At 47.2% G+C, this 24,255-nt stretch overlaps 1 protein-coding gene across 3 annotated transcripts; it reads left to right on the plus strand.

Moving 5' to 3' along the window:
• Positions 1-39: 39 nt before the first annotated feature.
• DYNLL1 (dynein light chain LC8-type 1) lies at positions 40-23,686 on the plus strand. Of its 3 annotated transcripts, none has more exons than XM_060119801.1 (3): positions 40-139; positions 21,681-21,818; positions 23,365-23,686. In XM_060119801.1, exons 2-3 carry the CDS (start codon positions 21,687-21,689, stop codon positions 23,500-23,502), a joined length of 270 nt encoding a protein of 89 aa, XP_059975784.1. In that variant the 5' UTR covers positions 40-139; positions 21,681-21,686; the 3' UTR covers positions 23,503-23,686. The 3 variants fall into 3 exon arrangements, with proteins under 3 accessions (XP_059975784.1, XP_059975785.1, XP_059975783.1); XM_060119802.1 differs by lacking the exon at positions 40-139 and adding an exon at positions 255-380; XM_060119800.1 differs by lacking the exon at positions 40-139 and adding an exon at positions 21,357-21,468.
• Positions 23,687-24,255: the final 569 nt, after the last annotated feature.

Genomic DNA, 24,255 nt, shown 5'->3' on the forward strand with positions numbered 1-24,255 from the left:
GGCAAAAGGAATCCTCTTAAAGGGGACGCGGCTGCGACGACTGCGCGTGCGCGTGCGTCCCCTGTAGGTGCAAAGGGGGTCGGGGGGCGACAACCGGAAGAGAGCTTGGAGTCAGGCGATTTGGAGACAGTTCCCGAAGGCAAGTCCCTCGCCAGCTGCGTCGACTTGGGCAAGTGACTCAGGCTCCTTGGGCCTCAGTTTTCTCCCTCTGTAGCGCTGCCTACCTCACAGGTTTTTGTGAACATTTGCTGAGGTGACACGGTTGTAGCGCTCAGGGTGGGCCTCGCGGGCCGTCGCTCCGCGTGCAGGGCGCCGCAGGGAGTCGGCCAGGGCCTCAGGCTGACAACGCAGCGGACTGAAGGAGTCCTCGACTGCCTCAGGTCTGTAGCCCTCTGGGCCACCCTGTCCCTGTTTTACAGTTGCTTAGAACCGAGGGTGTTAGGTGGATTAAAATGGGTGTAAGAGACCTGAGATCGGTTCCATAGCTGGACTTGAAATTTATCGGAGACAAGGAGAGAGTAAAAGAATCCTTACGGGAATTCCCTGGTGCGCGCTTCCACTGTAGGGGCACGGGTTCTATCCCTGGTCGAGGAACTGGAACTAAGATCCTGCAAGCCGCGCGGCATGGCCAAAAAAAAGGATCATAACTGTAGCGGCTGTCACTATAGAGTGCTTCCCGCGAGCTGTGCTTTTAATCCTCACGCAGTATGGAGAGATTCCAATATTACAGGTGAGAAAACGGAGGTATCGTAATGGGGTCAGGATTAGAACCCAGAGCCATGCGCTGAGTCCTTCAGAAGCTCAGGAGCGCAGGTAGATTCCCACCTTGGAACGTTTCCACATTTACATTCCATTGAATGCATTTACATTGAGGGCAGAGCGTTGAACCTGGGGACGTTACAAGAATGAGGTCTTGCATCTAGAGTCTTGATCTAAAAAGATTTTTCATGTTAAACATGAAATCTCTGGGGCTTCCCTGGTGACGCAGTGGTTAAGGATTCGCCTGACAATGCAGGGGACATGGGTTCGAGCCCTGGTCCAGGAAGATCCCACATGGCGCGGAGCAACTAAGCCCGTGCGCCTGCGCTCTACAGCCCGCGAGCACATCTACTGAAGCCCGCGTGCACCTCAACGAAGAGTAGCCCCCGCTCTCCGCAACTAGAGAAAGCCCACACGCGCTGCAATGAAGACCCAACGCAGCCAAAAATAAATAAATAAATAAAATAAATGTATTTTAAAAAAAGAAACCTCTGTGGATTGATGGATGGGTAGATACATGAGAAAGCAAATACAGTAGAACGTTAACTAGATGGTGGGTTAACTAGTAGAACTAGTAGAATCTAGTGTATTCAGTGTGTTCACTGTACCATTCTTTCAACCTTTATATATTTGGAAACTTTTATAATAAAATGTTGGGGGGAGTTATGAAACAAAAACAAACCCTGTTAGTGCTAGCAATAGCAAGAGAATAAAACCAAATATTTAATTTATAAATTTATTTATTTATTTATTGGCTGCGTTGGGTCTTTGTTGCTTCTCACCGGCTTTCTCTAGTTGTGGCGAGCAGGGGCTACTCTTCATTGCGGTGCGCCGGCTTCACATCGTGGTGACTTCTCTTGTTTCGGAGCGTGGGTTTCACTAGTTGTGGCACACAGGCTCAGTATTTGTGGCTCAGGTGCTCTGGAGCGCAGTCTCAGTAGTTGTGGTGCACGGGCTTAGTTGCTCCGCGGCATGTGGGATTTTCCCAGACCAGGGATCCAACCTGTGTCCCCTGCATTGGCAGGCAGATTCCTAAACACTGCGCCACCAGGGAAGTTCCCTGATTTCTATATTTTTATTTGTGCTTTTCTGTGTTTATGAAATTCTCTGTAATTAGCATGTACTACTTTCATAATTGGAATAAAAAATAAATTATTTCTAAAATAAAACAATCAGAACCATCTGTTGTATTCTGGATTATGTAAAACTTCTAGTTGTTCTTTCCTGGCCTTCAGAAAGCAAGCAGGAAAGAGCCCTGGCCAGAGTATATACGAGCTTATGTATCCTAAAGGCATCCTAAAGTCCAGATGCCTCCTCATTTGGGGGGGTACTTAGGTGTACTAACACCACTCTCTGAGTCCTACCACTCCTACATGATTGTTGCCTGGAATGTGCTGGTGGAGACAGTTGAGTAGTCTCCTAGAGAGAGAGAGGTGGAGTCAGCTAAGTGACCTAACAGAACTCTAGGTGTAAATAGTAATGATTCAACTCGTTTGGTGCAAAGTCTTGCAGCTTGTGATCACCAAAGAAGTTCATATGTAGCCTAGAAAATGTGCCCAGATCTGGGGATGTGACAAGTACAGCCTTTCTGGATTAGGAGGAAGGCAGCTAAGTTGCTAGGAGGCATCATCCAGGGAACCCCAAAGGTGGATTTTGTTTCTGTGAGCCCAGGTACTAACCTTTGCAATTTAGAACCCCAATGAAGCCCAAATTATGGCCTAATGCTAAAGAGGCCCATGGACTCCATTCTCTACTAAGGCCCCAGATGCTAAGCAGGGACACCCTTTTGAGCTTTTGCTCATCTGGTTATTCAGCATCATCAAGTACATGCTATAATTTAGGCCCTGGTTGCATGCAGTAATACCATTCTGTCCTCAAGGTGTATATTCAAGTTGTTATTCAAACAGTCAATTTAGAGCACAGTTGTGATAAGGGTAAACTGCTGTGAGCCCACCTAATGCGGTTTTAGAGATTATAAGGGAGACTTCCAGGAGGAGATGTTTAGGTTGAGCCCTGAGGGACCAGTAGGAGTTAACCGTTGGGAAGGAGAAGGCTTTTCAGACAAAAAGGACCGCATGAGCAATTGCTCAGATCATGAGATTATGGCAGACCAGGGGCGAACCCCACCTCCCTACAGTATGGCTGGGGAAAAGAGTTCAAGTAGGAAAATGGAGGGCAAAGGAGCTGGGGCCGGGGCCCGCAAGGGCTAGTAGACCGTATTATGGAGTTTGGACTCTACTGAGGGCAGTGAGTAGCCATTGAAGGGTTTTAAGGAGTTATGTTGGGATGAGACCTTCTCAGAAGGAAGTGGCAGCTGACGGAATGGGAGATAACGAGTAGGGGAGGAGACTGAGAGCTAATTTGAATGGAGGGTAGCTGCAGGATAGTAGGGAAAGGAAAAGGGAGTCAGGGAGAGATGTGGCAGCAGCTGCCATTATAGGGAAACTTGGGGAAAGAGGAGAGATAATTAAAGGGTCAGTGTAGGAAGTATTGCTGTGTAATCGCAGTGTAAGCCCCCTCCTGTGACTTCATTTAAAAATCTGCATTGTCGGGGCCTCCCTGGTGGCGCAGTGGTTAAGAGTCCGCCTGCCGATGCAGGGGATACGGGTTCGTGCCCCGGTCTGGGAGGATCCCATATGCCGCGGAGCGGCTGGGCCCGTGAGCCATGGCCGCTGAGCCTGCGCGTCCGGAGCCTGCGCGTCCGGAGCCTGTGCTCCGCAACGGGGGAGGCCACAACAGTGAGAGGCCCGCATACCGCAAAAAAAAAAAAAAAAAAAAAAAAAAATTGGTATTTTAGGGCTTCCCTGGTGGCACAGTGGTTAAGAGTCCGCCTGCCGATGCAGGGGATACGGGTTCGTGCCCCGGTCTGGGAAGATCCCATATGCCGCGGAGCGGCTGGGCCCGTGAGCCATGGCCGCTGGGCCTGCGCGTCCGGAGCCTGTGCTCCGCAACGGGAGAGGCCACAACAGTGAGAGGCCCGCATACCGCAAAAAGAAAAAAAAAAAAAAAAAAAAAAATCTGTATTGTCGGGCTTCCCTGGTGGCGCAGTGGTTGAGGGTCTGCCTGCCGATGCAGGAGACATGGGTTCGTGCCCCGGTCTGGGAAGATCCCACATGCCGCGGAGCGGCTGGGCCCGTGAGCCATGGCCGCTGAGCCTGCGTGTCCGGAGCCTGTGCTCCACAACGGGAGAGGCCACAACAGTGAGAGGCCTGCGTACCGCAAAAAAAGAATCTGCATTATCCATTAATGATTTTAGAGTTGGATTCATATTGTTCTGGGAAGATATGACAGTGTACTCAGGTTAGCCCAAAGGTGAGTATAGGTAAGAACAGGGATAGCCCTGCGTGGCCTATTGACTAGCAGGTTACATGGGGAAGTAACATGGGATTGGGTGCAGGGAGACACCAATGGGGAGACCACTGCCGTCATCCAAGCAAGAGATGCCAGTGGTCTGATGTAAGGTGATAGAGATAGATGCTAAGGAGATGAGATATTCCAAGGACAAAAATCATAGGACTTGGAGATAGATTGGTCGTGGGAGCTGAGGAAGGAGGAGGAATCCAGGTCGATTCCCAGGTTTCCGGCTTGGGGTACTGGCTAGACAGTGGTATCGTTCTGAGACAGGGAATAAAGCAGAAGGAACTGATCTGCAAGAGGATGAACAACGATGAGTTCAGATACATGTGGAGGAGGTAAGAAGGAAGGATGAGAAGTGTGATGGCTCTAGGCTCTATGTGCCCTCTCCGAGAACAGAATTCCAGGTGCATGACCAGGTGATGGTGGATGGGCACGGGAGTCCTCTGATACATGGGATAGGCCTGCCCTTCCCACAGGGTGGGGCTTTCACTTATGCTGTATGGGAGCTCAGTAAAGTTCATCATTCCTAATATGATGATAAGAATGGCACCAGTGGGATTGTGTTCAGATTGAAAAGAAGCCTTTGGCCTTGGCAGACTGTGAAGAGTTAATGCATTTCCCACAGCAAGCCATTTACTCCCTACTAGGGAGTAGGGCAGTGCCCAATAAAAAATAATAATAAAGCAACACTGGGGATAAAACATTCTACGAACCTGCCCATCTGGTTTCCTCCCTTTCCCTATGACATCAGTCCCCTCTGGCAACCAAGCAAAATGTTTTCTTCTCTGCCAGCCTCAGTCATGAGCTTCTCCCAGACCCTGGCCCTTGGGAGCAGTGGGCAGAAGAGGAAGTGATGGGGGAGTAAACCATCGGTGGGAAAATGAGTCATCTCAGAGAAACTGGTCCAGGCTGGCAGAGAGGGCTTGGGCTGGGTCGCTGTGGAATGTGTTTCTGGCCACTGCACCCTAGGAGCTTTCTGTCATTCTTTGCCACTTTATTAGTGCTGTGGAGTAAAATGAAACGTTCTGGAGAGCTACATAATTAAGAACTGAGCTGTGCAGGAGAGGAGGGGGACAAGCAGCAGCAGAGCTAGGAGATCTGGAGAGAGTGTGGAAGGGGGTGCAGAGAGCTTTAGGGAAGCAAGTGCCATGTGTAGGTGGATGAGAAGAAGAGAAAGATGGGAAAGATAATTCAAGAAGAGTTGCAGTACATTGTGACTATTTGGTGTTTTCTTAAGAGACTGCAGAAAATCGGTAACATTTTCAATTATTTTGGGATAATGAACTGATGTTTCTTTGAATGTGGCCAGACAAGTAGGAACACGAGGGCCTGGTTTCATACGAGGTACATCTAAAGCGGTAAGTGTGCTGAATCTGTAGCAGCCTCATTGCTTCATTTTTGCCAACTTGCTGTATTCTGAAATGGAGGCCTCAAATAGCTTGTCATGTCAGGGCTGCTTTTTCTCGGATCCATGGGCTGCAGGGGTCAGTGAAGCACTGCCTCCCCTCCCAACCCCCCCACGACCCCGCGGAGTTGTGAAAGTTGTAAAGTTGGATGCAAAATATTGCACGTGAGCAGGATAGTCTTGATTCTGGAAGAATATTCACGCAGTGCTATCCAATAGAATTTGCATGATGATAGAAACGTTCTCTATCTGAGTGCAATATGGTAACCCCATGTGGCTACATGTAGCTCTTAAGCACTTGAAACGTGGCTGCTACAGCTGAGAAACTGAACTTTTAACTGTATTTAACTGTAATTAATTTTGATTTTAATAGCCAAATGTGGCTAGTGGCTACCATACAGGACAGTGCAGTTTATCATTTTCAAGGGTCTGTAAACCTGTACACCCCAAACTCCCCCCCAGAAAAGTTAAGAACCACTAGGACCAATCCCTTCATAGCCCTGTTGTGTTGGCACATAGTAAGTGTTTAATAAACACCTGTTAATTTTTTAACTAGTACTTAAAGAAGAGTTGCTCTAGCTCCAGAAAAAGGGAGCTGAAGTACAATATGACAAATGGGCTTCTCAATTTCACCAAGTTTTATTTTCTAATCCCTAAGTTCCTTACCCTCTACCCAAAACTTTTCCCTAAACATTTTCCACTCTGTCACATACCTTGGAAACTTATTTTATGGCACAGTGAACCAGAAGCACAAGCAAAGGGTGGAAGGGGTGTGAAAAGATTAACAACAGTGCTGATAATGTTTTTTGATGCAGCAAGAGGATGCACTGATTTAATAGAATCCTAATGCTTTTGCACTCAATCTTGTACTAAGCAGATTTTTAATGAACTGCATCGATATAATTAGGTAACAGCACCTCAAAAGTAAACACATTCCTTAAAGGTAAAAACAAATATGGGAAGTACCTGCAGATTTTATAAAAGTAAAAAACAAACCAACAACAAAAAAAAACCCCCCAAAACTTCCAAGCTGTACCTCCCGCAGTGCTAACATGTGCACAGTAGCTAAATTTCCTTCTGTCTGGCTGAGACTGGCTCTCCCCCTCAGCCAGCACATGTGCAGGGCTTCTGTGAATGTCACATTGACAAACGTTCCCTGGAGCTAGGCAGCTGGGGACCAGTTTCTTTTGTTATTCCCTCCTTCTCGTGGGCTGCCAGTTTTTCTTGTCATGGCACACTCCTTGACAGTGCCTGCAGGAGACTAGGGTTTTTTCCCTCGTGGAACACTCTGACCCCAGCTCTAAAAGCCCAGGCTTGTGTATGTGGCATCTGGGACTTTGGTGGTTTTCCCCACTCCTTGCCCACTTGACATTTGTTCATTCATTCCACCGGGTATTTACTGAGCCGCAGAATAGCCTGGCTGTGTGCTGGGCGCCAGGGACACAAGAGTTATCAAGACCCCCACTGTTAAAAAAAAAAAAAAAAGACCCCGCACTGTTCACAGACAAAGGGGCAATGGCAATGGGTGCTCCTGCAGCTCTTAACCCAGAGCTGAATGGGGTGTTCAGGGAAGACTTCCTGGAGGGAGTGGCTTCTGAGCTGAGACCTGATGTACCAGCTGGTGTTAACCAGGTACATGAGGAGAGAAGAAAAGCATTCGAGGCAGAAGGAAAAGCATGTGCAAAGAAAGCTGGGACGACTTCTGTCGCTTTGGGGAAGCTACCCAGCTCAGCACAGCTAGGTGGGGCTGAGGAGTGTTCTTTCTTTCTCACTCTACAGCCGCCAGTGACTTAGGGTGAGAAGCCCTAATGTAAATCAGAGCCTGGCTGGGTTAGATTATACATGTAAATCCTAAGTATTTCAGCTGCTCATACAAATGTTTAGTGTATATGCCTGACTAGGATGATTGTAAAGGGGATGAGATAGGCTGGAGGGAGGGGAGAGCCTGAGGGGAATATAGTCTCACAGTCTCCTAGGGGAGCTGTGCAAAGCAAAAGGGTACTTGTTTGGAAGCCAGAAGGAAAGCAGAAGAGAACCAAGCAGAAATCTAGCGATCCCTCCTAGGCCTGAAGAAGAAGGGCCGCAGGGGGTGCTGTATTCAAAATGCTAGGATGTTTATTAGTAACTATAATTCCCTAAGGAACTGGAAGCATCCTCGAGGTCCACCCAGAGGGGACTCGCTACACGGGAAATGTGCAGTTATGAATACCATGCAGATGTGAAAAAGAGCAAGTCCCTATATGTAGTTATGAAAAGATGTGCGAGATATTTATGGAATGCCTACTGTTGGCACGGTGCTTGATGCTAGGGTGCCAGCGGTGGAGGGGACAGTGTCTGCCTCCCAGAGAGAACCCCATCTGCATCCCTTTATCTTGGCCTTTGTGATTTGCCTCCACCAGTCTCTCCCTCATCTCCCATTACTCCCAGATTGCCAGCTTCTCTAGGATCTACTGTGTCTGAAAGCCTGTACCACGTCTTGCAGGGGCTGGTTCTTCTCCTTGGAACATTGATTTCTCCACCTCTGCCTCCCCAGTCTTTAGCCTGACCAAACCCTCCTTGGCCTTCATGTCCGTGACTTAGTAAGTTGATATTCAGTGACACCAAGACCTGTGTGACCCCAGCCTAGAACTTTCCTCCCAGTTTGTACCTTGGAAAGGCCTAGGTGTCCCCTACTGCTCCTTTCATTCCCTCAGTATTTTTGCCAGTTGATTTGTCTAAGCACATTCTAGAATCTTTTTATCAAGTTCTATATGGCATCTTCTAGTTTTTTTCATTGGAATGGTGTTATATCTATAAATTTACATGGGGAAAATTTTTCCATTCTTGCTGTATTTGGCCCTCCCACCCAGAAGTTTGGTATCACTTTCTATTTATTCACATCTTTTTTCTTCTTTTCTCCTATTTGTGGCTTATAATTTTTATATTTATTGAAATCTATATCTGTAGCACTGTGCTGAGACCCAGGGACTACCTGTGGTGTCTTTTTTTGACACCACCTCTGACACCAAATGTGTCGTTTTTCCACACCAGTTCTCCAATTTTCCAACGCCAACTCTGTGTCCAACAATTCACAACTACCCAGAGTTAGTGCAGACCCCACAGGTTAAGGGCTTAGTCCCATAAAACTTACCCTCAGTTCAGATGCCAGCTGAAAATGGGGTTACCAGTCTACCCACACTTCTTCCAGGCTGACTATAAATTTGGGGTTCCTATAGACTGTTTATCCCCCAAAATTCGTATGTTGGAACCTAACCACCAGCGTGATAGTATTAAGAGGTGAGGCTTTGGGGAGATAATTAGGTCATGAATAGGATTAGGGACCTTATAGAAGAGGCCTCAGAGAGCTCCCTCACCCCCTCTACCATGTGAGAACACAGAGAGAAGATGGCCATCTATGAACCAGGAAGTGGGCCCTCACCTGAACCTGCCCATGCTGGCACCCTGATCTTGGACTTCCAGTCTCCAGAACTGTGAGAACTAAATGTCTATTGTTTATAAGCCACCCAGTCTATATAATGTTCTGTGACAGCATCCTGAACAGACTAAGACAGCAGTCATGAGCATGGAGGTGTTATTCAAAGCCTTGCAAATGGAAACTATGAGAAGTGGTCCAAAGACTGAGGCCCGGAACACTTCTTCCTTTAGAGGCCAGGGAGAAGAGGTGGAGAAAGTAGATGAAGCTGAGGAGGAGCAGCCAGTGAGCCAGGAGAAGAGGGAGAGTCCTGGGGATACTGGAAGCCAAGCAAAGAATGAGCTTCAGAGGGGAGGAGAGCAACTGTAACAAGTACATCAATGAAGGACGCTGAGAACTGGCCACTGGATTTAGCAGCGTGGTGGTCACTGGTAACCTTGATAAACTGTTTTGGTAGAATGGACTGGAGAGTGAATGGGAAGTGTCTTAGTCTGTTCAGGCTCCTACAACAAAATACCATGTGCATCTCATTCAGTGTCCACTTCCTCTACACACAAAATGTAAACTCCATGTGGACAGGAGCCAGGTCTGAGTTGCTCCCTTTCATGTCCCTAGTGCCTAGATGGGGGCCTTGTACCAAGTAGGTGCTCAGTAAGTATCTCTTGAAATAATGAACAAGTGACTAAGACACAGGGCAGGAACTCTCAGTGTTTATTCTCTAATTGGCCAAAGCACTTAGGCAAGAAAAAATAAGTAATGGAGCTTCTCTTGGGCAGGTGCTGAGGGAGGTGCATCTCTGTACCTAGCACCTAGCTCGGGGCCTGGCGCACAGTGAAGGCTCAGAGAATGTTGCTAGCTGAATAAGCATTACCTCTTATATCTGCACGTACTCCTCCCATTGATGGTGATCTCATCAAGTCCCATGGCTTTAAGTGTCATCTATAATCTGATGACTCCCCAAATTACAGGTCTAACCTGGACCTCTTCCCAGAACTCATATATCCAACTGCATATTTGACATTTCCACTTAGAATATCTAATAGGCATCTCAAACTAACATAGCCAAAACAACTTTTTGTTTCTCTTTTGGCCAGCCTTCCCTATCTCAATCCATTCTTCTCATTGTTCAGGCCACAAGTCTTGGAGTCATCCTTAACTCGTCTCTTTCCCCCACACCCTGCATTCAGTTAATCAGCAAATCTGTCAGCTCCACCTCCAGAATATATCCAGAATCCAACCACCTCTCATCCTACCTCTGCTTCTACTGTCCCAGTCCAAGCCACCATCACCTCTCACCTGGACTGTTGCAGTAGCCTCTTCCTGGCCTCTCTGCTCCCGCTGGCTTCCCCACATTCTATCCTCCACCCAATAGCCAGGTCATCAAGTCTTGGCTCAAATGGCACCTTCTCAGAGAGACCTGCCTGGAAACCTCTATTTAAGACAAGATCTCTCACTCTGTCCCCTTTGGTTCCCTTAGTCTATTTTTATCCATTGAACTTAGCAGGGTCAGACATATTTTTGCTTGTTTATTATCTTTATTCTCTTGTTTGAATATAAGTTCCATGAAGAAGGGATTTTTGCCAGTTTTGGTCTCTTGTGGATCCCTAATAGGGTTCTGGTCACCAATTATGATGGAGTTTGCCGCACACCAACAAGCAATTCTCTGGACACCAGCTGGGTGTCCTACAATTCAACTCAGTTCTGACACCATCTACCTGGAGATGACATCAGATTCCACTGTCAAGGGTTCAGTCCTACAAGACTGCCCCCTCCCCCCATTTCAGATGCCAGTTGCAAGCCCAGGTTGTTACCTGTACTTTTGACCAACTGACTATAAGTCAGAGGTGCCCACGACCCCCTCCTTGAGTTCAGTTAATTTGCTAGAGCAGCTCACGAACTCAGAGAAACATTTTACTTACTAAATCACTGTTTGTTTGTTTGTTTTAAACATCTTTATTGGAGTATAATTGCTTTAAATCACTGGTTTATTATGAAAGGCTGTAACTCAGGGAGAGCCAGATGGTAGAGACACAAGGTATGGGGAAAGGGTGGGGGGCTTCCATGTCTTCTGCAGCGCACCGCCCTTCCTGAGCCTCCATGTGTTCACCAACCTCGAAGCTCTCTGAACCCCATCCTTTTGGGTTTTTATGGAGGCTTTATTACATAGGCATGGTTGATTAAATCATTGGTCATTGGTAATTGAACTCACTCTCCAGCCCCTCTTCCCACCTCAGGGGCCAGGGGTGGGACTGAAAGTTCTAAGCCTTGAATCTCACGGTTGGCTCCACTGACAACCAGCCCCACCTTAGGTGCTTTCCAAAAGTCAGCTCATCAGCAGAAACCCAGTTGTGGTGGGAAGGGGCTTGTTATGAATAACAAAGCACTCATTTCACCTTTATAGCTCTGAAGTGATTTCAGGAACTGAGGACAAGAGACCAAATGTTATAACAAAAGATGATCCCACTGCTCTTGTTACATTTATATGTAACAAGATATATATATATTATATATATATGAAATATTTCTTATCATAGATCATAATGTCACAATCCCCAGCATCCAGAACGGTGACTGACACCTGGTTCTCTCTCAGCAATCATGAATGAAGGTCTGAATGAACTCTTGAGTTCTGGAGAATCAGGTTTTCTTCCAGTCAGTGAATAAGAATGGAGATGCCAGAAATCAGATACCAACTGCTTGTTCCTTTGTCTTGGGCCCTAGAATAATTGAGATTTAACTGGGGACACTTTGCATATAATTAAAGAGTGACAGCAAGGTCACCTAGTGAGTCAGAGGGGGCTCCTAGAGCAGACTCAAGTCCTGCCTCATAGTCTATGCAGGAGGGAACTTGTTCTGTAATTGTTGGACATCCCATCCCTTTGTCTGTAAGTAAGCCCGCCTGCCTTGTGGTCCTTACACAGGGCTGTGAGTTTGGGATCTGTGGCATTCAGGCTCATCCTAGATTATTTATTTATTTTTTTAGCCACACCGCTTGGCTTGTAGGATCTTAATCCCCCGACTAGGGATTGAACCCGCGTCCTCAGCAGTGAGAGCGCTGAGTCCTAACCACTGGACGGCCAGGGAAGCCCCATCCTAGATTATTTAGGGCACTGGTTCTCAACTAGGGGGCAATTTCACCCTCCAGCAGACATTTGACGCTGTCTGCAGACTTTTATTTATTTATTTATCTTTGGCCGTGGGCTCTAAGTTCCCCGACCAGTGATTGAACCCGGGCCCTCCGCAGTGAGAGTGCAGAGTCCTAACCACTGGACTGCTAAGGAATTCTCTGTCTGGAGACATTTTTGGTTAATAACTGGGTATGCGGTGCAATTGGCATCCAGTGGGTAGAGGCTAGGTATGCTGTTAAACATCCTTCAACGCACAGAACAGTCCCCCAACAGAAAACTTTCTGGTCTAAAACGTTGGTTCTGAGGTTGAAGAATCCTGGTTTAGGGTACCATTAATGATAATTGGTAGCCAGCATCATTGACCTTCGCCATGTGCCAAGTCCTATACCACCTACTTTATATGCACCATCTCAATCTCCAAATTGTCCTTGAGAAACAAGGACTATTACAATCCCCATTTTACAGGTGAGGAAACTGAGGCTCAGAGAGGTAGAGTCACTTACCTAAGGTCAGACACCTTAGTAGGGGCAGGGTAAGGCTGCACAGCCAGGTCCGCCTGGCTTCAAAGTCTGTACTTTTAGCCTCTACTCTGGGTTTTCTACTTACTGATTGGGAGCTGAGGGGGGCCCACTAGGCCTCTCTGGACATGCCTGAAGTTATCTGCTGCCCCCCCACCCCCGGACAGGGGGCTGAACAATCAGGCTTTGGAGGTATCTGTCCATTCGGGCGAAGCTTGGCTATGGGCCAGAGGGAAGCATTTTCTTCCCTGAGTTGTCCCAGTCTGTCTGGCCTCACTCTCCCTGCACTGCAGTACAGTACTTGGCTCCACAACTCAGTTCCCCTGCCAGCCCCAGACTAGTGCCAGCCCTTCTCCGTGGGAAGAAAGCTTCTAGATTCAGACCTAGGCCTTGCACACTCTCCCACTGAGCCTCTCCTTTCTGTACAGGAGTTCTTGAATCAACCCTGGGGACTGCAAGGTCACATTCCTCACACTTCCTTTCAGGTAAGGGAGGGCTGGAGCTGCTAGGTTGGTGACAGAACTCATGGTCCAAGAAAGCGCTTGAGGTCCCAGAAAATCTTGGAAAGTGATTGCTGGACAGGGCTGGGAACAGTGCAGTCCTGGGCCAGTGGCAGGGTGCAGGCTGTGGCTTTTTCTATCTTGTTTTGGGACCTCCAGTCCCTGCAAGAAATCCCTCAGTGTGCTTGTGAACAAATCCAAAGGGCTTTCTGAGGGCCCTGGGAAAGTCTGATGGCTAAAGTACAAAGAATTTGTTCAGGGAAGATCAAGACAGTCAAGGACCAATCTGGGGTCAAATTTGAGAGGAAACAACTCTGAATTAGTTTAAAAAATCCATTCTTTCTTCAGTCCATCTGTCCATCCATTCATCCGTCCATCCAACATATATTTAGGGAGCTCCCACCAGGAGCCACGGATGCTGAGAGTCTCCGGGGACACACATCATCTCCCTTTGTCTGGGGAGGTGAGGCAGCTCAGAGGTTTCATCTACCACGTGGGACCGTACAGTCAGACAGAGCAGGGTTCAAATTCCAGCCTTGTCATTTCCTAGCAATGTGACTTTAGGCAAGGGACCTCACCTCTCCGCACCTCATTTTTCCTCGTCTGTGTAATGGAGAGATCAACAGCTCTTAACATCCACCTTATAGAGTTGTGAGAAGTCAAGGAGATAATGTGTCCCAAATGCTTAGCACATAGTAAGTTCTCAGTACATAACAGCAGTAGCTACCATCTTTTGGACCTTGGCTAGGTCTTTTTTTTTGGGGGGGGTGCTGCACTGCACGGCATGCAGGATCTTAGTTCCCCAACCAGGGATCAAACGCGTGCCCCCTGCAGTGGAAGCATGGAGTCTTAACCACTGGACCACCAGGGAAGTCCCTGGCTAGGTCTTTAGATGCATTATTTAATATAAACCTTGCCACCACCCTACAATGAAGGTATTATCTCCATTTAAAAATCAGGAACCTATACCTCTGAGAGGCTAACTCGTAGGAGGGCACACAACTTAGGTTTTTCCCAAGTCTGTCCCATTCCAAAGCCTATGATCTCAGAAGCTTTGCCTCCCTCTAATGATGATTTCCAGTAATAAGAATAGAAAATGCATGTTTTCAGGCTCAGAAGGGTTCTCAAGAAAACTTAGCAGCTAGGAGTGGAAAATAGTGAGTTGCCCAGACATGTGATGCTACAGAACCCAATTGATGGGCCAGTTCAGTGGGACCTGGTGAGGGAATCTTGCATTCATTCCAAGAGTATAGGTTATTCTAGAGCAATTGTTCTTTATCCTCCTTGGGTTCTGAATCCCTTTGTGCCTCTGATGAAAGGTATAGATTCTCTCCCTGGAAAAATGCCTGTGAGCACAACACACATCTTGTGCATAATTCCTGGGGACATGTAAAACCTTCGCAATCCATCCACCGGACCCCCTTTAAGAACCCTCCCCTAGGGCAGCGTTTCCCAAGTGTGGGACACATATCACTGGCAGGGTCCCAGATCAGCTTAGCAATGTGAGGACAAAACATTTTATATTATAACATTTGTTTATATTTTATGGTTACCTTCTATTTATGATAAATGAGACTAGTATTCTGTTGATGGTAATAATATAAATTTGCCTTTTAAAAATGCTTATTAAAAATAGGGAGTTTAATTAAAGAAAAATATTGAAGAAATAATAGTAGAGGTAGGGTGCAGGTATGGCAAAAATCATGAGGATGATTTAGGAACTGTCTCTGGGGTTTCTCCTTGGTGGAGTCATAGTGGGTTTACTTTAGCTTCATCTGAATTTCCAGAGGACCCTGGAAATGACTTATTCTTGGGCTCTCTACGTTGATGGCATGGTTCTGAGCAACTAAAAATGCTGTTGAGTCTCCACTTTCTTACCTTCCCATGGAATTCCCTTAGTGCCTATGATGAGCTGAACCCTCCCTGCTGCCAATCAGAACTACACCAGATACTGTTCTCATGCAGATCTAAGTGCAAGCATTTGGGTGCCATACCCATTCATTTATTCAGCAAACACCATGTGCCAAGTAGCAAGCATAGGCCGTGCTCCATTCACGCCCAGAAAGTGTGAAACCCCCAGCACCCAAGGGTAAAGCCAACTTGTCTGAGGTGGTGGAAAGAACACTAGATTTGGAGTCATACAGACCAGGATCTTAGAAACCTGGTTCCATAACTAACACGCTGTGTAATCACAGGCCGGTCCTGTCCCATCTGCTGTGGTGGCTTTTCTGACGTAACTTTTTTTTGCTGAGCCGCACAGCTTGCAGGATCTTAGTTTCCCAGCTAGGGATTGAACCCATGCCCTCGGCAGTGAGAGCTCAGAATCCTAACCACTAGACCACCAGGGAATTCCATGACATCACTTCTGATACTCTGTTTGTTTGTTTGTTTTTCTAACACCAGATACTTACTTTTACACATCAATTCTCCAACATCCACTGGGTGTCCAACAATTCAGTTCTGACGCTGACTCCCAGAGTTAGCACAGACCCACAGGCTAAAGGCACAGACCCACAAGACTGCCCCCACTTCAGGTGCCAGCTGCAAATGGGGTGTCCAGGTTACCCTCACTGTGCCCAGCTGACTACAAATTTGGGTTCCCACAACCACTTCCTCAGGCTTGATAATTCTCTAGAATGACTCACAGAACTTAGATAAGTACTCTACTTACTATTACAGATTTATTATAAAGGATGCAACTCAGGAACAGCCAAATGGAGGAGATGCATAAGGCAAGGTATTGGGGGGTGGGGTGGTGCAGAGTTTCAGTGTCCTCTCAGGGTGCACCACCTGCACAGCACTTTATGGTTTTGGAGTTTTTATGGAGAATTTGTTACATGGGCACGGCCACTGGTGATTGAACTCAATCTCCAGCCCCTTTCTCCTCCCAGGAGGTCAGGAGATGAGGAAGGTAGGAGAAGGGGACATGGGTAGGAATAGGGGGCTGAAAGTTTCAACCCTCTAATCATATGGTTGTTTCCTCTGATGACCAGCTATCTAGATATCTGAAACTATCTGTATATCTGAAGGCAACTTGCCTCCTTCCCCCCAAAGAGTCACCTTGTTACCTAAACTCCAGCGTAGTTGATAGGGACTCATTATGGTAACAAAAGATGCTCTTATAACTCAAAGAATTTCAAGGGTTTAAGAGCTCTGTGCCTGGATCTTTGGACAAAGACCAAATACATATATATATGTTTTATTATACTTCTTTGAGTCTGTCTTCTGGTTACAAAAAGAGAGTATTCAGCTGAATAAAAGGTTGCCAACTGGAGGCCCATAGGCCATATCTAGACTGGACTGTGTTTTAAGAAATGAGTTTGTGACCAACATTAAAATGATGATATTTCCCATAAAAATAATTCAGATTTCTGGTCTCTCTTGAAAATCAGATTATTTTAGCAACACTGGGTCAACAATCCCAAATGGCAACATCTGCCTGGCACCTTTTAAAGGGCTTTTCTAGGGACTTCCCTGGTGGTGCACTGGTTAAGAATCCACCTGCCAATGCACGGGACACGGGTTCAAGCCCTGGTCCGGGAAGATGCCACGTGCCATGGAGCAACTAAACCTGTGCGACACAACTACTGAGCCTGTGCTCTAGAGCCCGCGAGCCACAACTACTGAGCCCACGTGCCACAACTACTGACGCCCGCACGCCTAGAGCCCGTGCTCTGCAACAAAGAGAAGCCACCGCAATGAAAAGCCCACACACCACAACGAAGAGTAGCCCCCACTCGCCACAGCTAGAGAAAGGCTGCGTGCAGCAACGAAGACCCAATGCAGCCCAAAATAAATGAATAAATTTTTTTTAAAGGGCTTTTCTATTTGCCACAGTCCCCTCCACTCCCTATTGTACCACCTACCTCACCTCACTCATTAATGTTACCTGCTGGGCTCCTGTACTTCTAAAGCCCTTTCAAACCCCCAAACCCATGATATTGGAAAGATTAGGTTACTGTTGACTAGAAACTCCTTGAGGATGAGGCTGTAACTGACTCTGGGTATATATTTCAAGCATCCAAATCCTGCACAGAACATTTCATTTACAACTAGCGGATATTTATTACCTGCCTCACTGTGTGATAAGCAGACAGGAAATGAGAAATGAGTGGTAACAGAGTGAAAAAGGCCGTTGGTTCCTAGAAATAATATCCCCAAAAGGTCTCTTGGGGTTAAACACAGGCCAGAAAAGCATGAGTTTATTTATTTATTTTTTAATATTTATTATTTATTTTGCTGCGTCAGGTCTTAGTTGCCGCATGCAGGATCTTTGTTGGGGCATGTGTGATCTTTAGTTGCGGCACACGGGATCTCTTAGTTGCGGCATGTGGGCTCTCGTTCCCCAACCAGGGATCAAACCCAGGCCCCCTGCATTGGGAACACGAAGTCTTTATTATTTTATTTAATTAAGTTATTTATTATTTATTTATTTATGGCTGTGTTAGGTCTTCATCGCTGCACGTGGGCTTTCTTTAGTTGCGGCGAACAGGGGCTGCTCTTCGTTGTGGTGCGCAGGTTTCTCATTGCAGTGGCTTCTCTTGTCACGGAGCACGGGCTCTAGGCATGCGGGCTTCAGTAGTTGTGGCACGTGGGCTCAGTACTTGTGGCTCACAGGCTCTAGAGCGCAGGCTCAGTAGTTGTGTCACACGGGCTTAGTTGCTCTGCGGCATGTGGGATCTTCCTGGATCAGGGCTTGGACCTGTGTTCCCTGCATTGGCAGGCGGATTCTTAACCACTGCGCCACTGGGGAAGCCTGGGAACACGAAGTCTTAACCACTGGACCACTAGGGAAGTCCCAGCATGGTTTTCTTTTTCTTTTTTTTAAAGAGAGGGTACAGAGGGAGAATTGGGAGAAACAAGCTTGCTATTCAAGGGGAGTAATTATTATTATTTTTTTAATATAAATTTATTTAATTTATTTATTTGGCTGCGTTGGGTCTTCGTTTCTGTGCGAGGGCTTTCTCTAGTTGCGGTGAGCGGGGGCCACTCTTCATCGCACTGCGCGGGCCTCTCACTGTCGCGGCCTCTCCTGTTGCGGAGCACGGGCTCCAGACGCGCAGGCTCAGTAGTTGTGGCTCACGGGCCCAGTCGCTCCGCGGCATGTGGGATCTTCCCAGACCAGGGCTCGAACCCATGTCCCCTGCATTGGCAGGCAGATTCTCAACCACTGCGCCACCAGGGAAGCCCCAGCATGGTTTTTGATAGTGCTCTTCCTTCACTTTCTAAATATTTATTTATTTATTTTTGGCTGCATTGGGTCTTTGTTGCTGCGCGCGGGCTTTCTCTAGTTGCAACGAGTGGGGGCTACCCTTTGCTGCGGTGTGTGGGCTTCTCATTGCGGTGGCTTCTTTTTGTCGCGGAGCATGGGCTCTAGGCTCGCGGGCTCAGTAGTTGTGGCACAGGGGCTTAGTTGTTCCATGGCATGTGGGATCTTCCCAGACCAGGGATTGAACCCATGTCCCCTGCATTGGCAGACGGATTCTTAACCACTGCACCACCAGGGAAGTCCCACTTTTAAAAAAATTTATTTATTTATTTATTTATGCTGTGCCCGGTCTTAGTTGCTGTGTGTGGGATCTTCGTTGTGGCTTGTGGACTTCTTGGTTGCCGCATGCATGCGGGACCTAGTTCCCCGATCAGGTATCAAATCCAGGCCCCCTGCATTGGGAGCGTGGAGTCTTACCCACTGGACCACCAGGGTAGTCCCTCTTCCTTCACTTTTAAAGAAAATAATTAGGGTCAAGAGCTGGTTGAGATGAGCAGCAAACACATAAGATGCTCGGGAAGGCAGGTGCTACAAATGGAGAAAAACCTACAGGCATTTATCGAGCAAAATCCTCTTATCTGTTAGAAAACCTCAACATCATCCCATTTCAAACCCCTTTTCTTCAAAGTTATTAATAAGAAAAAGGCACACTGTCTCCTCAGCTAAATGTATTAAGGTAATATTGAAGTTAAGAGAATGGACTTTAGGGTCATCCAGACCTGGAATTTATTCCTTTATTAACAGCTTGACCTTGTGAAAGTCAATTTCCTAATCTGTAAAATGGGAATATAAGACCTGGAATTCTTAATTCAATGCATATCTAAGTCAGTGCATGCTATGTGGCAGATGCTGAATTCGATGATGAAGATGCAGCAGTAATGAAGACAGGCAGGGACAGATAGACAATAACTGAGCAAATAAATACATGAGATAATTCATGTGAATTTATTCTGAAGGAATAAATGAGGCAAGTACAATGGAGGAAATAAAAAAGTTACTTCAGTAGAGAGTAACTGGAGTGTGGTGGTAGGGGGTAAGTAGAGTGTGGGGAAGGAGGCATCTGAGCTCAAATCTAAATGAGCAGAAGTTATGCCAGGAGGGAGATGGGAGGAAAGGGGTCCCAGGCACAGCTGTTGTGAGGAGCAACTGAGTAAATGCCAAGCACTTGGTGATAGGCAACCACTCAATACACAGCTGCTGTTCTTATGACCTCATCCCCCTTAACGACTCTCAGCTCCTTCTGTTCAAACAAGGAGAAGCTGGCCAAGCCATAGATCAGAGGGTTTAAAACTATATACATGAAAAGTAAAGGCCCCCAAGAGAGATTCAGGTTCTGGCATCATCGTTAGATTCCATAGTTCTGAATCATGCATCCAAGTCAGGTAGAAGCACTAACCCAGACTCACTCCTGTTGCCAATCCAACTTCTTCCCCAACAGCAACTCCGTGTAGAACTATTTTAACTCCTCCAACCCATAATCCCACCACTGGAAACCTGAAACTGGGAAAAGTCTCTTAATTTGATTTAATTGATATGCATATGTTGTACCCGAGTTTCTCATTATTCCCAGCTGGTTTCTCTTTGGCATTGTGTGCCTCTCATCAAATTGTAAGGGGCTCTGGATTAATGAGAGTGGGTGGTCAAGTAGAAACAGGCAGAAATGTAAACAGAAAGCTTCTGGTTACATGATTAAACTGATAACTTGTTTATGGAAGTTCAAAAACACATTTTAGGCATTTAAGGGTTGGTTGTTCAAAACCTTGCCATGACTCTTGGGACAGTTCCATAAATTGACAGCCATCGGTAAGATTCTTCCAACCCTTACTATGTGCCACAAGTTGTGCTGAGAACTTCAAATGCACTAGTTTATTTAATACTTCCAACATGCCTATGAAGTGGTTTCCTTTTATATTTAGTCCCTTTACAGATTAGAAAACCGAGGTTCAAACAGCTAGTAAAATGACAGGGCTAGGATTTAAATATTTAAATTCAGATCTGATCCTGCTCCCCACCCCCACCCCAAGTCCTTGCTTTTTAAACCACTTAGTGGTTAGTCTCCCTAAACCAGAGGAAATACCTCTGAGGGATGCCATTCTATTCATTAGGGCACCTCCGCCCTAGAGGTAAATCCCCACCAAGAAACGCCCACACAGGAAAGACTGCCTCATCTGAGCAAGAAGCCCCACCCTGGACACACACCACCGGGATCAGCACTCCCAAATCCACCCGGAGGGCCCCCCACCCCCTTAAATGAGGTCTGCACTGCCCAGCAGGGAGACCCCACTCTTGGGGATAATCTCTTAATTCATAAGGAAACCTTCTCCCATTTCTGAGGACCTCTGACACCTCCAGTCCCATATTTTCAGAGGAGGTCCGGCTGCATAATTTGCATGGACCAATGCAATATGAAAATGTGGCGTCCCTTGTTTAAAAAAAAAATACGAATTTCAACAATGAGACAGCAGAGCATCAAACCAAATCCTGGGGCTCCTCTTCTGCGACTGCACGGATCACTTGCCCACGAAGCCAGCCCTGCTTAAGAGATACCCTTCTAGTGAAGCGATTGGCTACCTCAGTCAGAAAGGGTAAATCCTTCCGACCTGGGATGGGAGGAAGGGACGTAGGATACCCAACTTCCAAAGACAATACTTATTCGAGAACACACTCTGGGACAACTTCCGTAAATTTGGAATCACTTCTCTTGACCTGGGCGGAAGCTTCCTTCGCACCTCTCTAGCCGCTGGGCGGTCCTCGCGACCCCACCCCAGCACCACCTTCGGGATGTTTGGCCTCATCTCGTGCGGCCCATTGCCGGGGCAACCGACGCCGAGAGCGGTGCATTGTGGTCTGCAACAAAATGCAGGAGAAAGATCCTGAGGGAACCATTGAGTCCATGGGCCAATGGGAGAGTTCTGGGGGCTGTGTCAAGCCAATAGGGACGTTCGGTGGGGGGCGGGGCCGGCGGGAGCAGGGCGGGGCTTAGGTACTAGGCGGCGGCGGTTGGCGTGGGGCTCCATAGATGCGCCACGGCTTTAGTAGGGACCGGTCGTCTCGACGGGTCTGAGCCTCGCCAGCCCCTCCCCCAGGAGACCGTTGCAGTCGGCCAGCCCCTGCTCTTTGGTGAGAGACTCGGGGGATTCCACTGTCTGGCTTCGTCCCCTGCCGGACTTATCCCGCCGTTCGGTCCGCGCGGCCCGCGCTTCCTGAGAAGTGGGGTGGGGGGGTCGTCCCGGGGTGGCGTGGAGCGGGCGGAGCGGGCCGGGGAAGCTGGCGCCTCGCAGGCGCAGCCCATACCCCAACTCCTCACCCTTTGCCCGGGCCTCGCCCCCCAGGTAACCATGTGTGACCGAAAGGCCGTGATCAAAAATGCCGATATGTCGGAGGAGATGCAACAGGACTCGGTGGAGTGTGCTACTCAGGCATTGGAGAAGTATAATATAGAGAAGGACATTGCGGCCCATATCAAGAAGGTGAGGACAGGGCGCGGGCGTGGGGTTTCGGGCAGTTTGCGCTCAGCTGGGGCGAGTCACAACTTAGTTCCTTCTCCTCGATCCTGCGTCCCCCGAGCAATGGCAGAGATACTTGGGGGACACGCAAAGTAGCGCGGGTGTAGAGGTTTCCAGAAAAGGACGCAAATGAATTTTGCGCTTCTCTTGAAGATCGGCCCCTCAGCGCTCGAAGTTTTTTTTTTTTTTTTTTTTTTTTAAATTACCCAGCTCCACGGGGAAAGCGCCACCTAGTAACGGTTTCTAGGATCAGGCAGCAGCGGTTCCCCCTTCTGCATGATTGCTGCGCCCAGGATCCATCTGGGTGCTCGAGAGTGGGGGAGCTGCGTGGGTGTTTCCAGCAGGGCCGAAGGGAGATCTTGCCAGCCTTCAGTGGGGAGTCAGTCGGCAGTTGAGGGAAAGTGGGTGGTAGTGAGGGCTGGGTACTAGGTTGGGGGATTGGTAAATGGCAGTCTGTAGAAAGCTGGCAGGCCTGCCAACTTCTCGAGCTATGTTTTCTAGAAGGGAAGGAAGCTGGCAGCCTAAGCCGTGGGAGGGTTCCAGTCGAGAATGAGAAGATGAAAGACTTCAGATGGAGCAGAAATAAATACCTTTTTGACAAAGGCAGCATCAGTGCGTTGGTCTAGTTTGTAAGAATTTTATTCCCCTTAATCTAAAAGACGTTCTTGCTGTGTACAATACAACAGTAGCCAAATTTTGCCTAACTCACCAGAGACTTGTAGTACTTTCATAGATTAGGACTAGCTTTGGCCCCTGCCTAGAGCTACCCAGTGAAACCTAGAGCCTCTGGGGGTGGGGAAAATAGGGAAAAGTTGTTACTGCAGTTTGCTCTCCTTGAGGACCAGGTGGTAGATTAGCAGCACTATTAGGATAGATGTGGGAAGAAGGGCTTTTGACAGTAAAGATAAAATTTGACCAGGTAGCTGTCAGGTTCTGCTTCCAGCATTCTTTTTATAGGGACAGTGGAGTGCCAAGTGTCTTGTCCGTTTAAATTTTGATCCACAGTGGTTTAGAAGCTCATTGAGGCTTTGTTCTTTTGGAGGTCTTTTGTTTTCAATAATACTGAAATGAGTTATAATGGGGGTATTTTGGGCTAAATATTTACTATTTTCTTGGCTTTTGTAGGTGCATGTCGTACAGTAGGAGGGTAGTTTAGTTCTGTTTAAAAGCTAGAGGATAAACTAGAACTGATGTCACCTGCTGTTAATGAATAAGAATATTCTAGAAGTTATGAAGGTGTGTAATTGCCATGATAACAAAGCGCTGTGTCTCTGAGGCTGCCCTTTCTGACTTTTACCTCCCCAGCCCCCATTCCCAGCTTAGCTCAGATTGCAAGTATGTTTGCATTAATGCACCATGTAGGCGATTTGGAGCTGAGGAACATTCTTTCGTTCTAAGAATTTGCAGATGCTGACGTTCCTTCTTTCTGCTCTGCTTATCTAGGAGGCAAACTCTGACCTCTGGTTTAGCACTAAAATTCTGTGCTCTTTTTCTCCTCCCCTTCTCCCAGGAGTTTGACAAGAAGTACAACCCCACCTGGCACTGCATCGTGGGGAGAAACTTCGGTAGTTATGTGACACATGAAACCAAACACTTCATCTACTTCTACCTGGGCCAAGTGGCCATTCTCCTGTTCAAATCTGGTTAAAAGCATGGACTGTGCCACACACCCAGTGATCCATCCAAAAACAAGGACTGCAGCCTAAATTCCAAATACCAGAGACTGAAATCTTCAGCCTTGCCTAAGGGAACACCTCGATCTTTATTGTGTTGTTTTGTACAGGGCATTCTCTGTACTAGTTTGTTGTGGTTATAAAGCAATTAGCAAAACAGCTTACATTTGTATTTATTTTCTATTCCATACCTCTCTGCCCCATGTTTTTTCTCTTCAAAATCCATTCCTTTAAAGAAATAAATGTGTTGGAGAAGTGTGCGTTAATAACGATTTGTTCAAATAATCTAGGGTTGAAGATGGCCTATTGTTTGATCTTGGGTAGCTTGGTGGGGGTGATTCCTTGAAGTTTCTGTGGGATATAATAGACCAGCCTATTCAACGCTCTTGCGTTTCATTCTTGCCCATCCTGCTACTGTTATGCATGGAAGAATACTACTCAGAAGTGCATGTTGAGAAATGCATGGCGGAGAAACTACTGAATTAACTCTTACTCCTAATCTGATGCTTTCCTTAAGTGCTCATTTTGTTAAAAGATACTGCTATGGAGTGTCCTGGGCCTTAGGCCTCAAGTGGTGATGAATGTATAGTAGTTCCATGGTTGTAAAATGGAAATAAGCTAATAAGAAAGTTGGGCTCTAGACTAATTTCCCCTCCCCTGCCTTGGCCAAAGTATACTCTAAAGATTAAAGGTGGTCTTAAAAGGGAAATCTGTTGAGGCAGCCCTCC

This window comes from Mesoplodon densirostris, chromosome 15 (genome assembly GCF_025265405.1).
Source record: "Mesoplodon densirostris isolate mMesDen1 chromosome 15, mMesDen1 primary haplotype, whole genome shotgun sequence".
In the NCBI taxonomy this organism is placed as follows: domain Eukaryota; kingdom Metazoa; phylum Chordata; class Mammalia; order Artiodactyla; family Ziphiidae; genus Mesoplodon; species Mesoplodon densirostris.

Coding starts and splice junctions, on each gene's coding strand:
- DYNLL1 (XM_060119801.1), top strand. CDS start 21,687: ATGTGTGACCGAAAGGCCGTGATCAAAAATGCCGATATGTCGGAGGAG. Junction 21,819..23,364: donor TTGCGGCCCATATCAAGAAG/GTGAGGACAGGG, acceptor CCCTTCTCCCAG/GAGTTTGACAAGAAGTACAA.